We start from the raw sequence: 19,725 nt of genomic DNA on the forward strand, positions 1-19,725 counted from the left end.
TGGCCAATATCAATGACAGCTTTAGCCGTGGTAGGACCTTGACTCTTGTGTATTGTCAAACCCCATGCTAGATCGAGAGAAATGGCTTGTCATAAAGGGGCATTGTAGTTCGGCCCTAGCTTGTACATAAGTTGTAAAGAATTTCGGCTAACATTTTAAATAGTTCGATGAAACCTTCGGTGATTGGACAAAAAAAACATAAGCTGATAAACTGTACCACAATTTGGTACCTTTAAATCGGTCTACGCCTGAAATGGTCAACGTTTATTACCGAAACATTCGAATAAATTCGATTACAAGTAAACAAGGCCATAGACTGGTGAAATTAGCAAGGTTTTTTCGTGAAATGCACACTGCTAAATAGTTCTATTATCTGTCGCACGGCTTTATGGGCGTTTCAATTTTCGGTCCTAACTTTTATTAAACCGAGCTTTTCAAGCGTTTTGTAGCAATTTTCGTCCAAATAAATCTGTCTATTTGTGTATAATCCGATCAGATGGGTAAGTTTTAAGATAATAACGACAGTGTACAAAGACTTGGTAACATATTTAAATAGGTTTGTATGTGTTTTGTATCGTTATTATACTTTAACGACTCTACAAAACGATGGTTAAATTTGTTGATGAAATTTTGATACAAGGGTTTGTCTCAATGTTGATGAATCATTTTCGGAAGTTGTGTGCACATGTGCATTTATCATAAATCTTGCAACCAATCGCTTCGCTCTGTTTGGTCGTGGGAATATCTTGGAATAAAAAATCTGTATCGCAAAAGATTCGATCTCGGACCTCCCATTTGTCAGTCCAACACCTTACTAATTAGTCCACATGATTCCGAACGCAATTTATGTCGCTATATGGGAGCAAATATGCCACCGCTTTCCGTCCTGACGCAAAGTGATGCCATAACATCATGAGAAGCGTAGCGTGAATTAGTAAGCTCACTCAACATATCCATTGGCAATGTGCCAGGTTATTGGCAAGAAACTTTCATTAACTCTCATTGTTTATAAGCTGATTTTTAATACCCGGGCAATGCTGAGCATTCAGCTAGTACTCTTATATATCGATGTAAAAGAACCAACGGAGTTCCTCTACTTGTTCTACAAGGAAACAAACCACTCGAGTGCAAAGCAATGGATGTACCTATTAACGTAAACGTTTATGTAATTCAATATAAATGTATGAGACTTCAAGGTGCTCAGGTCTTGGTCGCTTCTGTGGCTTCTTTCATACGTGTGACTTCTGAACTGGCTTCACTCCTCAGTAACACGATTGACTTGGCAGCCGACCTTCGACCAAAAGTACTGTGGGTAGTCGGGTTGCCAGCCGAATCAAGGATCGGCTACCGACTCTGGCCCCAACAATTTTTTGTCACACTCTTAACCCCTTGTAGGCCCTAGGGGCTGTCCACTCAGGTGTTGGGAAAAAGATCAACTGTGAGCAGAGCCGGTGCTGCCATGTGCCGTACTCTGGGTGCTGAACCTCTGTCTCCGGTTACATACAGTCTTTGCCATTTAGCTTTTGAGCCTGTATCAGACTGGTGGTCCCGAAAAAAATCTCTTGCTAGCCACAGCTGTCATCTAACAGCTGTGTGCTCTCTTCTTATCGGCAATAGAGGGTTTACCGACTGCGGGGCCTTCTAACAACTGAGCTAATCGATTTGAACGACTTGGTCCAGGCTGAGGGCTCCTTAGCTTGACTTCTGGGCTGGGCAGACGGGCTGGCTCTTCAACCTGTCTCTTCGTCCTGGCAGGTAAGCTGTCGGCTTGCGACTCAGTCGATCTACGCCAGTTCGACTGAGGAAAGACAACCCGAGATAGCCAAGTCGGCTTCAACTCCTGCGACTCGATCTATTACCTATGTTGGCCTAACTTAGGCATGTGCCTGTTCACACTGACCGACTTGGCTTCAGGATCTCTGATGGTTGGCGGGTCGCGGTCTCTGTAGGGGTACATGGCTTCCTGAAAGGCAATACCTGAACCAGAGAGGGTTGGTTTGTCATTCACCTGGTGGTCTTCCACTATCGTGTACGTGCCGATGTGATACCGGCTCAGAGGTGTAGAAGTTGGTTTATGAGGTCCAGGTACTGTGTGACTAAGCTTCCCTTAGTCTCAGAACAATTCAAGCTTGTAGCCACTAGGAAACCCCCGGCAACCCACTATCTATAGTTCTATGTAGTGACCCGACATGAAATTGCCATCTCTGTCCAAGCCGGCACCACCATACCCCTCCCTGCCTGCACTATGTTGAGTAGCAGCTGCCCGTGTCTATCCATGCAGGTCAGGGTTTGACCATCGATGAAAAACCAGGGCTGCTAAAACTTTTTAGCGAACTGAAGTACCACTAAGAAGGGCATCCCTAAGATGCTTAATGTGGCTCACCACAAAGGCCTCAGTCTTTACATCCCGGAGTCGTATATTCAGTCTGGGTCCCATTGGCCATGAGCCTATGATTGTCACTCTCCTCGAGCCAGTCCCAGCAGAATGTCTTAAATCGGTGAGTGAAAGTGTCTTTTGCCTCAAAATGTACTTGATTTATTGCAGGTTAGTTACTAAGGTAAACATATTGTTTTGTTACTATTTTTTAATAATGATGATTTTGATGATTTTTACAAGGAATTGTTTGCATTAGAGAATTACTATGGGTTTGTATACTACTCTATTTTCACGTTATGATGCCAACACTGAATCAAACGAAAACCATATAATTGTATACAAAATAATTTTTTTTGTAATCGTAGCAAACAGACTATATTTAGCCATTACTTGCCAATGATTTCATATTTGCACTTAAAAACCTTTACGGTTTTATTTTTGCTTCTAATGTACTTCATCAAAACACTTCTTTTACCGTATAAAATTTAAAAGTCACAGTTATTTGAAAAAGTTTGAAAACCTAAACAGTTGTTCTATTTTTTCTCTCAATTCGTTTGAACTGCACAAAAAAACACTTTTCTAATGATATGAAGTTTGCAAGTTGGAATGGTAATTGTTGTATATATGAAATAAAATGAAGTTTCTGTTCAAAGAATTTTTTATTACCCGGGCAACGCCGGACATTCACCTAGTATGGCATGCTATAAGCCTTCAAATTTACAAGTTATATAATAATAGTCTATCAAATGCTACAAACATAATTATATTCAAAAACAAGTGCCATAAACAACCCATAATTATGCATAAACAGAAATAAAATCTTTTGAAAGAAAATATTTGCATTATTTGCTCGGCAGGCTGTGTTCTGATGGTCGCTTTCATGTGGAACCATTACATCTTTGTCTGGCTGTTCAATATTTTCCAGTCTACTGACCTCAACTCTCCTTCTGCACTGCAGAACTAGTGAATATTCCAAACAATTCTTTTAGCAGAGCAGAACTTTTACGCGCTGATATTCAGAAAACTTTTTGCAAAAATAAAGATAAACATTTAGCCTGAAAATGGCCTGAAAAGGTTTGAAAATTGTAATACAGATTCCGTCGTAATAATAAATTGTTTTTTCCCATATGTTGAAGTATCAAGACAGTGGTAAACAAGGAACTACTATTAGCCTCATACAGTTATTGATTATATCTATGGTGGTGCTTTGCAAGTTTCAAAGAAAAAACCGTAAGCTTTGAAGTTAGAAAATGGACATCGATACGAACAGCAACCACAAAAAAATTATTTGTTAATGATATAACCGAGTCCTTATTAGCAACATTTTGTGGACACTTCTACTGATCACTTGCTATAATGAATTCGTAAAGATCAAAAGAATATCAGAGTGGCGGTCAAATAAAGGTGGTGATCAATTAAAGGGTGGGGCTCTGTCTTTCAACTCTTCTCCGTTAGTGGTAGTCAAATAGAGGTGGCGTTCAAATGAAGGTGGTGTCCGACTAGAGGTGTTAAGGTAAGTGTAACTTGCTAACACAGCTAGCAATCTTTATTATCATAGGAATATAAAGATTTCATCCTTAATTGAGTGAGAAATATATTTAATATATTTCCTATGCAATTAACGACAAAAGCAAAAGGCGGTGTAGACTACAGAAAATGTTTTTCCGTTAGATACAGCTGATCCCATCTCCATCTAATAAAGCACAAAGTCATATCAAAGCTATTTAACAAAATGTGCTACAACAAATCCAGCAGCATTGTTGGAAAGTTCATCAATCTAAATGAAGACACAAAGCTCATTATCCAATGTGCTGTCACTGCATTGCTGCAACTCCCTAACCAATGCTCTCTTTCCAGTGCATTTTAAAATTTTATCATCTCCTTCACACAAGTTTAAGGCATCTATTCACTTTTATTTACATTCAAAGTAGCAGGAATCTGTTTTTAATTAATGTGAGTAAAGAAACTCAGATTTGACCAGGCCCATGTTGCTGTCTTTTCTTGTACAGATAATGCAAATATCAACATACCTCACTGATAGCAATCTTGTGATTGTAGCCAAGGGTAGTTAGCCTCTGCACATTTCCACTGATCAGCGAGACCGAGTACAAGTGGGTCTCAAGAGGTGTGTCCTTATAGGCTGTGAAGTAGACCAAGTTCTTGCTCAGATCCACTGACACCTGATACAACATGAGCAAGAGTGAGCAAAAGTTTGCAACACAGCGTCATCAGGAACGTGGACAGAAAGTGAGAAAGAAAACATATTGTTAGCCTCATCATTGCTAAAAATCTGAAAGCTTAAAAGACAGAATAACATATTTTATGTAAACTTTGTAAACTATTAGCCTTTGAATACAAAATTTAAAAATGTAGCAGATTTTCGATTGTCGACAGAACTCAATGACTTGTTGATAAGCAACGAACACAATATGCATATTCTGTTATTTTCCGGAAGCAGAAGGGAAGATGATTAGTCAAGTTGGGCAAACTGAGAGAGTAGGACTGGAGCAGATAACAGTGAGCATGTAAATTTGGTCCATTTCACATAGAACATTCAAGTAAGCATTACACTAGGAGAGATCAGTCAAGCATGTGTGTATTAATGCTTACTTACAAAATATGTGTATTGTCATATCGCATTGAGAGGAGTCTACTTACGACACTACATGTATGAAACATTACAACATTCCGTCAAGTTTATTACAGAGCGAACTGAACATGAGTAGGGACTACGAGAAACATCATTCCGTCAGGTTTATTTCAGAGCAAACTGAACATGAGTGAAACTATGATAAAACAACCTTCCATCAGGTTTATTACAGAGCAAACTGAACATGAGTGAAACTATGATAAAACAACATTCCATCAGGTTTATTACAGAGCAAACTGAACATGAGTGGGGACTATGAGCAACAACCTTCCGTCAGGTTTATTACAGAGCAAACTGAACATGAGTGGGGACCATGACCAACAACATTCCATCAGGTTTATTACAGAGCAAACTGAAAAGGAGTGGGGACTATGAGCAACAACATTCCATCAGGTTTATTACAGAGCAAACTGAACATGAGCGGAGACCATGAGCAACAACATTCCGTCAGGTTTATTACAGAGCAAACTGAACATGAGTGGAGACCATGAGCAACAACATCCCGTCAGGTTTATTACAGAGCAAACTGATGATGACTAGATATGAAAGTATGCAGTATGAAAAAATAAAATTTAATTGACCGTGGTTAGCCAACCAAGAAACCAGACAACCGTCCAATTAAAAAACAAATTTAATTTAGAGGCATATATGAACTATGGCATAGACAACTGTTATAATTGTAGATACACTGTGTTAAAAATAGCATCAAGAAAATGACAGTTGAGAGAAGGCCATTTCTAGTTTACTGTAAGTCTATACCTAAATACCCAATTTTCAAACTTGGTATTAAGCACACAACTCAAGAGGAGCGACGGTCAATTAAGTTTGTCTATTTATTTTGATTCATTTCAAGTTCTTCAGGATGGCCAGTGTCCAAAACATTTTGCAGCAACCAGAATCTTGTACTGTGTCCAGAACCTTTTACAGTGTCCAGAACTTTCTAGTGTCCAAAACTTTTTACTGAATCCAAAACCGTCAACAGTGTTCAGAACCTTCTACAGTGTTCAGTACCTTCCATAGCGTCCAGAACCTACTAAAGTCTCAAGAACATTCTACAGTATCCAAAACCTTCTCAAGTGTTTAGAATCTTTTATAGTGTACAGAACCTTCTACGGAGTCCATAACCTTTCAGAACTAGTCCAGAACTTTCAAGTGTCCAAAATCTTCTACAGTGTCCAGGACTTTCTACAGTGTCCAGAACGTTCTACAGTGTTCAAAACCCAATCCGGTGTTCAGAAGCCGATCCAATGTCCAAAACCTTTTACAGTGTCATGAAACTTCTATAGTGAGTAGAACCTTCGGTGTTCTGACCTGAAAGCTTCTGCACAACTCAGCCAGTCTAATCAATGTTCAAAGCTTCTACATAGAATTTCAAACTCACCACACAGTTTCTCAACAACCTTTGATCTTTCACGCATCCAATAGAGTTGGATGATTTCTAATAAATTTGAAAGAGACATTAGGTGCATTTGGGGTTTGTTATTGTTGCAACGACATTCAAAGGAATCCTACCTTCACTCAACTTCTAAAACTGATAAATCATCCTGTAAATTTGGTAAGATGCTGTAGTTAACCTACACTGCACATAAATAGGCACAAAATGGTCAAAGCTATGAATCCCTTGCTTGAAGCCTTCCGCTAGAAGATTTTAAGTAAAAAAGCTCTCTACACCTAAATTGTTTTATGACGAATCAATAATGACTGTTCAGCTCTCTCTACTACCCACCATTTAGGTATCTTGAGAAATGTCAAAACTGCTCCTTGAGCAAAATGGAAAGAGGCAAACCTGTTGGAAACAATCGATCGGCCATTCTCCATGTGTCAGTGGCTTAATCTTGGCCTGAGTAGGTTTTTGCAAGTCGACAGTAAAGTGATACAAATGTCTATATCCTGTCCTCTCACTCGCCCATATATACCTTACTGTACGTTTGCTCTCCGACGGTATGAATGTTAGGCAGTCATTAACCTAGCAAGATGAAAGTATGAATGTTAAACAGTCATTAACATAGTAAGAAAAAGGTATGAATGTTAGACAGTTATTAACCTAGTAAGATGCAGGCGTGAATATTACACAGTCATTAACTTAGTAAGATGAAGGTATGAATAATAGACAGTTAGTAACAAAGTAAGATGAAGGTATGAATGTTAGACAGTCATTAACATAGTAAGATGAAGGTATGAATGTTAGGCAGTCATTAACCTAGTAAAATACAGGTATGAATGTTAGACAGTTATTAACCTAGTAAGATGAAAGTGTGAATGTTAGACAGTCATTAACATAGTAAGATGAATGTTAGGCAGTTATTAACATAGTAAGATGAACGTATGGATGTTAGACAGTCATTAACCTAGTAAGATGGAGGTAAGAATGTTAGACAGTTATTAACCTAGTAAGATGGAGGTAAGAATGTTAGACAGTAATTAACATAGTAAGATGGAGGTATGAATGTTAGGCAGTTATTAACCTAATATGATAAAGGTATGAATGTTAGACAGTCATTAACATAGTAAGATGAAGGTATGAATGTTAGGCAGTCATTAACCCAATAAGATGAAGGTATGAATGTTACACAGTTATTAACCTACCAAGATGCAGGAATGAATGTTAGACAGTAAGTAACATAGTAAGATGCAGGTATAAATGTTAAACAGTTATTAACATAGTAAGAAGAAGGTATGAATGTTAGACAGTCATTAACCTAATAAGATGAAGGTATGAATGTTACACAGTTATTAACCTACCAAGATGCAGGAATGAATGTTAGACAGTTATTAACATAGTAAGATGCAGGTATGAATGTTAAACAGTTATTAACATAGTATGATGCAGGTATGAATGTTAGACAGTTATTAACATAGTAAGATGCAGGTATAAATGTTAGACAGTTATTAACATAGTAAGATGCAGGTATGAATGTTACACAGTTATTAACCTAATAAGATGAAGGTATGAATGTTAGACAGTTATTAACCTACCAAGATGCAGGTATAAATGTTAGACAGTTAGTAACATAGTAAGATGAAGGTATGAATGTTAGACAGTTAGTAACATAGTAAGATGAAGGTATGAATGTTAGACAGTTAGTAACATAGTAAGATGAAGGTATGAATGTTAGACAGTTAGTAACATAGTAAGATGCAGGTATGAATGTTAGACAGTTATTAACATAGTAAGATGAAGGTATGAATGTTACACAGTTATTAACCTAATAAGATGAAGGTATGAATGTTAGACAGTTATTAACCTACCAAGATGCAGGTATAAATGTTAGACAGTTAGTAACATAGTAAGATGAAGGTATAAATGTTAGACAGTTAGTAACATAGTAAGATGGAGGTAAGAATGTTAGACAGTTAGTAACATAGTAAGATGCAGGTATGAATGTTAGACAGTTAGTAACATAGTAAGATGCAGGTATGAATGTTAAACAGTTATTAACATAGTATGATGCAGGTATGAATGTTAGACAGTTAGTAACATAGTAAGATGAAGGTATGAATGTTAGACAGTTAGTAACATAGTAAGATGCAGGTATGAATGTTAGACAGTTAGTAACATAGTAAGATGCAGGTATGAATGTTAAACAGTTATTAACATAGTATGATGCAGGTATGAATGTTAGACAGTTAGTAACATAGTAAGATGAAGGTATGAATGTTAGACAGTTAGTAACATAGTAAGATGAAGGTATGAATGTTAGACAGTTAGTAACATAGTAAGATGAAGGTATGAATGTTAGACAGTTAGTAACATAGTAAGATGAAGGTATGAATGGAACACTATGGAGCGCTATGGAGAGCTATGGAGTGCTGTTGAACACTATGGAGCACTGTGGAACACTATGGGGCGCTATGGAACACTATGGAGTACTATGAAACACTAATGAGCACTATGGACCACTATGGAGCACTATGGAGTGCTGTGGAACACTATGGAGCCCTATGGAACACTATGGAGCACTGTGGAACACTATGGAATGCCATGGAACACTAAGGAGCACTGTGGCACACTATGGAGCACTGTGAAACACTATGAAGTGCTATGGAACACTATGGAGCGCTATGGAACACTATGGAGCACCGTGGAACACTATGGAGCACTATGGAACATTATGGAGCAATGGGGGTAATAGAACTCTCCCAAACCCCGAATGGCCTCATGATGATAGACACGTTAGCTTGTCAAGAAAGTCTTTAAGAACAGACAGCAGCAGAATTTTTTTATAAATCATTACTATTATAATGACGTGGCTACGTAGCAAAAATGATATCACCAGTTTGAATCTAAAAAAGCATTTATAGACAATTGAACTTACATTAATCCAAATATCTGAATATTCCTCATGTAAAACTACAGGCATTTCACTAGCTAGCAAAGCTTCATCAATAGAGCTCAAAGCAGGCACAAAGTAGGTTAGAGGGATAAGAACAAGGGCTAATCTTTGCTGAGCTCTGTCCAGTAGCTGCACCCCGACTCTACAAAAAGCGACGGAGTTGCCAGCACCTGCTGAAGAAATATTAAGGTTTGAAATTATAAGGCTCATGATAAACTCGCTTGCAACAAACTCGATAGAAACCAAACACATGGCAACATAGCTGTTGCCATAACACTTGCTCAACTACTGTAAATGTGAGTTTATTCTCTCATGCAATGGCGTCATAACACATCCTCAACTACTGTAAATGTGAGTTTATTCTCTCATGCAATGGCATCATAACACTTTCTCAACTACTGTAAATGTGAGTTTATTCTCTCATGCAATGGCGTCATAACGCTTCCTCAACTACTGTAAATGTGAGTTTATTCTCTCATGCAATGGCGTCATAACGCTTCCTCAACTACTGAAAATGTGAGTTTATTCTCTCATGCAATGGTGTCATAACACTTCCTCAACTACTGTAAATGTGAGTTTATTCTCTCATGCAATGGCATCATAACACTTTCTCAACTATTGTAAATGTGAGTTTATTCTCTCATGCAATGACGTCATAACACTTTCTCAACTACTATAAATGTGAGTTTATTCTCTCATGCAATGGCGTCATAACGCTTCCTCAACTACTGAAAATGTGAGTTTATTCTCTCATGCAATGGGGTCATAACACTTCCTCAACTACTGTAAATGTGAGTTTATTCTCTCATGCAATGGCATCATAACACTTTCTCAACTATTGTAAATGTGAGTTTATTCTCTCATGCAATGACGTCATAACACTTTCTCAACTACTGTAAACGTGAGTTTATTCTCTCATGCAATGGCGTCATAACGCTTCCTCAACTACTGAAAATGTGAGTTTATTCTCTCATGCAATGGGGTCATAACACTTCCTCAACTACTGTAAATGTGAGTTTATTCTCTCATGCAATGGCATCATAACACTTTCTCAACTATTGTAAATGTGAGTTTATTCTCTCATGCAATGACGTCATAACACTTTCTCAACTACTGTAAACGTGAGTTTATTCTCTCATGCAATGGCGTCATAACACTTCCTCAACTACTGTAAATGTGAGTTTATTCTCTCATGCAATGGCGTCATAACACTTTCTTAACTACTGTAAATGTGAGTTTATTCTCTCATGCAATGGCGTCATAACACTTTCTCAACTACTGTAAATGTGAGTTTATTCTCTCATGCAATGGCATCATAACACTTCCTCAACTACTGTAAATGTGAGTTTATTCTCTCATGCAATGGCGTCATAACACTTCCTCAACTACCCTAGGACACTTATATTTCGCTAGTATTTAGTTTCGTGAGTAGCATACAGAGTAAAATTTCGCTGGAACTTAATTTCGCAGCTCTGATGAGTGCGAAAATATAGTGATGTGAAAATAAATGCAGTGGAACAAACATTAGATTCCTCAGGTCCAGTTCACTGGTACGAAATATTTTTCAATTTGGGACTACCGTATTGTTTGGACTACCGAGGTATAAACCGCACCTCTATATAAGCTACATGTGCTTTATTTTCCAAAAAAGATAATAAAACAACACATAAGCCACACCTTACTATGGGCCGCAGAACTAAGGACTGTGCTTTTTAACGCGGCAGCAACTTTGCCATTTAAAACGGAACAGTGCAGAACGGCACAGTTTCGTATTATCCTACGCTTTTTAACTTAGTGCCCAACGGGACAGTACCGTAAGGCATTGTTTCGTATTTTCTTTCACAGCTAGAAGTGCACTAATTGGAGATTCCCGTGAGTGCGCCCTAGCGGTGAAAGAAAAAGCCACAGAATAAGCCACAATGATTAGCCGTACCCTTGTAGGCCTACCTATAAGCCGCATGGCTCAAATCATCAGAAAAAAGTAGCGGCTAATTGTCCGAAAAGTACGGTAGTTTGTATTTGTGAACCGCAGGTAGAAATGTGTAGGCTAGATCAATAATGTAATTTGATCGCTTGCTGCCATTTGTTTCCTAGACTATCAATGACGTTAAAGCCCCTGCCGCAGTGACTGATTGGTACCAACGTTAAAATTCAAGTATTTATAGCATGCGGTGCCGCGGTGGCCATGGCCCCGGGTTGTTATTGCTTTTGGTTGGTAATAAAATTCATCACCACAATAATTATTATTCAATTTTATGACTTTCCCTACCAGACTGTCATCCTCATCAGTTACAAATTCAATGACTAAACTAATATCATCATCTTCTTCATTTGTCTAGGCTTTTCCAAAAAAAATTTAGTATCTTAATTTGTTTTGCCAAGCTGCTCAGTCGGTGTATTAGCTATAATGGCGTCAAAAAACTTTCTTAACTACTGTAAATGTGAGTTTATTCTCTCATGCAATGGGGTCATAACACTTCCTCAACTACTGTAAATTTACAAAATAATTTCAACTCTAAATGCTCTACTTATCTACGGAAAATACAGTTCACAACACAAATTACAGAAAAGCTGCATTTGTTGATCTCGCATCAAAATGTAGGAAGAATGTCTGTTGCCGCAAATTTGGTAGTACTTGTCCGATTTTGCATTCGTGTGTCCGCTGCCTTACGAGATAGATCTTGCAATTGAATACAAATAGAGTGACATACCTCTGACCATCTGGGCACCAGTCAAGCCTGACTAAGTACTCGCATAAAGGGTACAGAGTAGTTAAACTGCATTTCAAATCAAGAATGGAGACTGACACCTACAACACATGCAATAACAGATAACGACTATAACTGAGTAGTATGATGAACTAGATAGGCATCTCATTTTATACCTGTTCCTTTGTAAACAAAATATTACCATTACATTGCAAAAAATAATCAAAAAGTGATGCTGACACTTCCAATCCAAACAACCAAGTGTTATGCCAAACATGCTGTGAAATCTTAGTACGAACATCAGCCTTGCAACAAATGCTTTGCTCTAAATATGACAGACACGTGAGGAACATTTTATCATTGAACTTCACAGAAATATTTTTTATTATAATACTTGTAGTATAAACCGTATTTTTTAATATTTGTGTTTAATAAGTTTATTCAAAAAACAATTTGAATTCACTAAAGGGTTATACTATTTTAGAGTAATCAAGTATATATTCCAAGTCGAACTAGTTTCTTTCGTTGTTATATGAATTTTATTTTAAAATTTATTTTTCAATGCTCATCTAACCAATTATGATGCAGTAGCAAGCAAAAGTTATAAAATATAAGGCGCTCCTTATACAGACAAATTCACTAATGTTTGCCATTAGCGTCACCTGCAGTGCTGTCAACAAATTCTCTTGATATTTCTTCAGTGTACTTCAGGTTTTAGGCAGGAAAGCGTAACAGCAAAATGACATTTTTGACACTTAATCTTTGCTATCAACTTTTTGTGAATGCCTTGGAGTGTAACATAAAGCACAGAACAGGATGATGATGCTTGCTTAGGTGATAAAATAAAGCATAGTACATCCGGTGCTGCCTGGGGCTGCCAATCCAACAGGCAACTAATGTAGTACAAATAGAATGGTAATAAATAATATATAAAAGCAAACTGAAATAAATGCAAAAGGAAGACATGAAAATAATTTACATAAACTTGCAAGTGTACAAGCGGCGGCGGGTATAGTCAGCATTCAGCGATTATCGTAAAGTCTCAAAACAATACAATGATTGCAATATAGAACTGTGAAAAAAATTTTTTAACAGCTCGCTAGGGCCTACTCATTTCCAAAAATTAGCAACTTACTGTGATGGCAAAAATGTCCTACAAATGGACAGTCGCTTCAGTTATTCTGATCGCTAGTCATAAGCAGCAAACAACAACCTTACCCGCTTTCTGTCATCAGAAAAGAAAAATTCAACCACCCTGAGACGAGAGAGGGCATTGGTAGCACCAGCACGAGGATATCGATACGGTTCAACGCCAGAAGAATCTGATGTCTGAGATATGATATTTATGATATCCACATTTGTCTCATCGATCTCTTCATAAATTATTCTGTACTTGCCATCTGTATTAAAATGGTTAAATGTTCAACTAACAACAATGGCGCAAGCATTTTTACACATAGAGTTTCATGGTAAAAGACTATATTGGACTCCTGATGAACCATCCTGAATGTTTCATATGGTCACTATACTGTATTGGACACCTGAAGAACCATCCTGAGTGATTCATATGATCACTATACTATGTTGGACCTCTGATAAACTATCCTAAGTGATTCATGTGGTCACTATACTATATTGGACACCTGATGAACTATCCTGAGTGATTCATATGATCACTATACTATATAGGACTCCTGATGAAATATCCTGTGTTTCATATGGTCATTATTCGATATTGGACTACTGATGATCTATCCTAAGTGACTCATATGTTCACTATACTATATTGGACTCTTGATGAGCTATCCTAAGTGACTCATAGGGTCACTATATGATATTGGACTCTTGATGAACTATCCTAAGTGACTCATATGGTCACTATACTATATTGGACTCCTGATGAACTATCCTAAGTGACCCATATGGTCACTATAGTATATTGGACTCCTGATGAACTATATTAAGTAATTTATATGGCCACTATTACAGCCATGTTGGACTCTAAATAAGCTATCCTAGGTGATTCATATAGTTCCAATACTGTATTGGACTCATGATGAGCCACTATGGGTTATTCCTACAGTTACAGTAGCAAATCATATGGATTGGCTTTTTTTCTCCAACTGACTTGTTTATCATGAGTTCAATTTGTAATTTGTTTTATCAACTCTGAGAAAATGAGACAATAGGAACTAGTAACATACCTAGTGATGAGGTAATTGGCTGCCACCAGTAACCCGTGTATCTAGAGAACTCTTCTTGCATTATGTAGGAAGGATGCCCTGAAGACACTGTCTGCACACCAGTAGGAGACACTAAAATAGCGTCTTTGTAAATATATGGTCACGAAACACCAGAGAAATAAAATGATAGTTTAAAGTATTTTATTCTTGCCAATGGAAATAATTTTGTTTACTTTTTGGTATTTTATGCTTTGCTAGCTGTTGTTCGTACTCCAGAATACATGAAATAATCAATAAATCAATGGATAGTATGTAAAAATAAATAGCCTATTTTATTGCTTAAGTACTTATTACTTTTACTTGTATGCAATACAGTATATAACAACATTGTTCAATTAACTGAGGAGAAGAAAAGATGAAGCTTATATTAACCTGCCCTATCTTTTTTTAACACTTGCTTTGCTTCTTAGATGTTTCTGTACTTACTAGATTGTCCAATAGTTTCGAGTCATTAAATGATTTGGGATTTGAATCGCACATATCATGTGAGTGATTTGATACTTGATCTTGATACTTGATATTTGATCACTTGACACAATAGGTGATTCGATAGGTATCACTTGAAACAATAGGCGAATTGATAGGTATCACTTGACACAATAGGTGATTTGATAGGTATCACTTGAAACAATAGGCGAATTGATAGGTATCACTTGACACAATAGGTGATTTGATAGGTATCACTTGAAAGAATAGGCGAATTGATAGGTATCACTTGACACAATAGGTGATTTGATAGATATCACTTGACACAATAGGTGAATTGATAGGTATCAATTGACACAATAGGTGATTTGATAGGTATCACTTGACACAATAGGTGAATTGATAGGTATCACTTGACACAATAGGTGATTTGATAGGTATCATTTGACACAATAGGTGAATTGATAGGTATCACTTGAAACAATAGGCGAATTGATAGGTATCACTTGACACAATAGGTGATTTGATAGGTACCACCTGAAACAATAGGGGAATTGATAGGTATCACTTGACACAATAGGTGATTTGATAGGTATCATTTGACACAATAGGTGAATTGATAGATATCACTTGACACAATAGGTGATTTGATAGGTATCACTTGAAACAATAGGCGAATTGATAGGTATCACTTGACACAATAGGTGATTTGATAGGTATCACTTGAAACAATAGGCGAATTGATAGGTATCACTTGACACAATAGGTGATTTGATAGATATCACTTGACACAATAGGTGATTTGATAGGTATCACTTGAAAGAATAGGCGAATTGATAGGTATCACTTGACACAATAGGTGATTTGATAGGTACCACTTGAAACAATAGGCGAATTGATAGGTATCACTTGACACAATAGGTGATTTGATAGATATCACTTGACACAATAGGTGATTTGATAGATATCACTTGACACAATAGGTGATTTGATAGATATCACTTGACACAATAGGTGATTTGATTTTAGTCAGTTTATTAAATTATATTAGCGAGTTGGACACAGCTCTAAACTCTTGCATAAAATAATTTAAAACAACTATCCGCTAAAATCTAAAAAATGTGTTGCAACTTTAATCGATCGGGATTTTGAGTTACCTTGTCGGGAGTAGGTGAGCCTGTGCTCCTGTTGACTGGCAAGGTCAAAGAGCCAGAGATCACTGTTGGCTACATAAGATATGAGGTTGGGATTGTTTGGGCAAATCTTAGGGTCAAGTTTGGAGCCGTCACTTTGAGTTGGGAGGGTAGTCACTGGCAGCGGGTCTGACTATAGTTACACAAATTAAACATTGAGGCCACATTACGCTAGATACTGAATACTTTTATATACGGAATATGCTTTAAAAATCTTTTGAAATCGATAATACATTTTTTCAGTTTACAATCTTTGTGAGGGATCCTTGATTGGTTTTAGCCCAAGTCTGATACTCCTCCCTAAAAGGCCCATTAGGTTCGGCCCAAAATCACGTTTTAGGGGGGCTTTTTAGACCATTGGGCACTGTCAGTGAATTTGCTTCTTTACCGGGGGGGTTTCCATAGACAAGCCAGTAAAAGGGCCCATGCTCATTAATGTTTTATTCAGCCAAAGTAATAACAAGAAATTGCACTGAAATTCCAGTCTTAATTTTAATTCAGATTGCATTAAAATCTGCATGCTTGCTGACGGGAAAGGGAAAAGAAGCAGTCGACACTGCATCATCTTAGCAATAACCCAGCTTAACCCTCTAGCAATTTGCTCAGAATGAATGATATGATATTTCTTTCATTGATATTCGTTACGTTTTCCTTTGAAAATGAAAATGATGATTTGATGGTTGATGTTTGGAATCAGTTTTATTAACCCTTTTACAGGCATAGCAACAATTTATCGTTTTGCTATACTGACGCTAGTGGGCAGAGCGACTATTATGTCGCCATACGAACGGTTTTTATAAGTTGATTTATGGTTAGCTAAATGCCTCTTTTAGTTTAATTTTTTACCAATAGTAAACTAAAATGTATTGATCTCTGTTAGCGACAAAAAATAAGCCGTTTGCAGAAAAAAAACCATCGTTTTTGTAATACTAAACATACGAAAAATCCGAAGTAAAAACGTATCTAAATAAAATTCGTAATTTTGTTTGTAGCTTTTTTCTGCTTTATTAATGCATGAATCATATTGGATGTTTAGCGGGGTGTGGAACCTGGGTGCCCTCTAGGGAACTCCCAGTGTCTAGGGGGTGTATTTCAAATTGACCAACCAGGCGTTTGGGGGTACAATATCCACGTCTGGGCCTATCCATGTGGGTGTTTTTTCAGAGTATCAGCCCTGGGGGTTTTAGTGTCATGTTGATATTTAACATGTATTAACAAGTATTAACACTGCCCAATGCAGTAATGTGAAGCTGAAAGTTGTAATCATTCATGATTAGTTGAAAAACTTGGTTGAATGCATTGCAAAAAATTAATCATTCAACCATTGTGTTCAATGTTGAAACATTTGCACTGATAATCATGAGTGGATTTCACCAAAATCCTATTAGCTATCGCATTAAATATTTAAAGATGCTAAACTCATTCGATAAACATAATTTAGGAAATTCCAACAGATGTTTTTTCACTATACCATATTCATGTTTAATGTCTGGTGTTGACATTACCCTAACCCTCTCATACAACATGAACAACCAAAGACGCCTGTTAAAATGTGTTAAAAATAATTCTTGCACAAAGGTACAGTTAGTACAAATGGAAAGGAGATAACATATTGTAGCTTGAGAAAACTAACTCACGGTAAAATCTGAGTCAATGCATGTGTGGAGCTTACTGCTCGAAGAGAATACAATTCTACCGCTCCCAAGATGTATCGAGTAGCTAGTTAGGCCTTTTAGAGACAAGCGCTTTCTCTCCATCAGCAGCTGTTCATTCTAAACATCAACACAGGAATATAAGGAAAGCAGCTCTGGCAGTGGCAGCTCTGGCCTTTTGTCAATTTATAATTCAATACTACAATTGATACAACAAACCTTCAGTAATTTCAGAAAGACCCGCAACCGGTAATCACAGGTTTTATTTATGAGATAAAGTGATGCCACTTCTCCACATGGTTTGCAACAGCAAAAAGTATTACAACGTGTTTTAATAGGCCCTAAATCTAGATCCAATTACTCATTAAATTTGACGAGAAAAACTTGGAGAACACTTGCCATGGCTATCTATTATTATTTAATATAATATACTATCGTTATTTTTACCTATAAACAAACACCTGACAAACTCATAGTTACGTACTGAAGCTTTTATTTATTATGGCAATATAATGTCACATGTTAGAAAAATGCATCTGTCTCCTCCGCAACTTGAAATGATCAAAATAGGATACTGTTTGTTATTTTTCATGCGTTTAGATGACAAAACCGCCACTCACGCTGCTATTACAGAAAGTGTTGCTGTTTACGGTGACAGTTAGCATTTGCAGCATCCAAAATTCTATCATCTTGAATTTTTAGAGTTTCACATGCTGCTGTAAATGCACCCTAAGATACAAATTGTTTCAGAAGCCATAAACAAGCGACAGAAGAAAATTGGGAAGTAAACCTTTAACCCAGTAAAAAGAATACATTTTTTGTAATTATTACTCGCATTTCTGGAGAAAAATAATAAATCGAAATGCTTTTATATAACTCATTTTCCTGCAAAGTGTCAGACAATGATTTCTTATTCACACAGGAGATGTGGTGGCATAATACTTAAAATGTGTTAAACTACAGGTCTATGACTACCTTTACCTCTTTACTTATGCATTGCTGAACCAACCTTCCATTCAAATGTTATTCCCGGTTTTAAGTTTTCCAATTTAACTTCGCTTTATTGGTCATCACTCCATTAGTTTACTCTTTTACATAGCTTTATTCAATGTTTAAATGTGTAACTAGCTCTAGCATTTATTAAAGATTTATTCTAAGGCGTTGGGGCTTACAATCTATTAAACAAATATAGTCAGACTTGCACGACTACTTGTTTCAACATGCAACAACTATAAACAACTATAAACAACTATAAACAACTATAAACAACTATAAACAACTATAAACAACTATAAACAACTATAAAATACGAAGCAGATCTCAGAACAAACTCATACTATATGTAGAAGTTTGACTGTACTAATGAACCCTTCTCCTGTGATGAACCTTTCTCACATGATGAACCTTTCTCACATGATGAACCTTTCTCACATAATGAACCTTTTTCATATAATGAATTTTTGTTTCTACTTAACAAACGCTGGCTCTAATCTGTAATGCACTGCATGTCCAACCGTATAAGCCTATTTCGCATATAGCCGCAGGCCTTACAAAAACAGCCCTGAAATCAGGGAATTTGTAAGTCGCATATAAGTCAACCCTACAAACGGTAACACGCCATACGTACCAATCACAGTGAAATGTTGTGGAAATAGAGGGCCTTTTGCAGGCTTAGTACAAAACGTTTCTGATTGGTGAGCAGTTGTATAATTAGCCTATCATGCCTCTGCTTATACAAAAGGAAAAAATCATCTGTTTGCATTGAGCCAATAGAAAACTTGTTTGAATCTCGCGCTGACCTTATTTTTTATGTTTTATTTTGCAGAAAGACCTTCATGAAGCTATTTCTTCTTTGCAATGATAAGATGCATTACAGCTACATAGGGTAAACAACACAATGATCAGACACATTACAGCTACATAGGGTAAACCACACAATGATCAGACGCACTACAGCTACATAGGGTAAACAACATAAAGATCGGACACATTACAGCTACAGAGGGTAAACAACACAATAATTAGACGCATTACAGCTACATAAGGTAAACAACACAATGATCGGTGTAACACGACAGTAGCAGTGATGGGATACATTTTAACAGTAGTCATAATGCTGTAAGCCAGTGGTTCTTAACCTTT

General features: G+C 36.9%; 1 protein-coding gene across 1 annotated transcript in view; it reads right to left on the reverse strand.

Moving 5' to 3' along the window:
- Positions 1–19,725, reverse strand: part of LOC137399304 (dipeptidyl peptidase 9-like) — a 38,967-nt gene that overhangs the window by 13,913 nt on the left and 5,329 nt on the right. The window contains exons 3-10 of the mRNA XM_068085357.1: positions 17,569–17,703; positions 15,896–16,064; positions 14,274–14,384; positions 13,288–13,469; positions 12,073–12,170; positions 9,344–9,503; positions 6,814–6,993; positions 4,408–4,557 (exon numbers count right to left, since the gene is read on the reverse strand). Coding sequence (XP_067941458.1) covers positions 4,408–4,557; positions 6,814–6,993; positions 9,344–9,503; positions 12,073–12,170; positions 13,288–13,469; positions 14,274–14,384; positions 15,896–16,064; positions 17,569–17,703 — 1,185 coding nt within the window. The remainder of the gene's footprint in view (positions 1–4,407; positions 4,558–6,813; positions 6,994–9,343; positions 9,504–12,072; positions 12,171–13,287; positions 13,470–14,273; positions 14,385–15,895; positions 16,065–17,568; positions 17,704–19,725) is intronic.

The sequence above is a fragment of the Watersipora subatra genome, chromosome 7 (assembly GCF_963576615.1).
Source record: "Watersipora subatra chromosome 7, tzWatSuba1.1, whole genome shotgun sequence".
Taxonomy (NCBI): Eukaryota; Metazoa; Bryozoa; class Gymnolaemata; order Cheilostomatida; family Watersiporidae; genus Watersipora; species Watersipora subatra.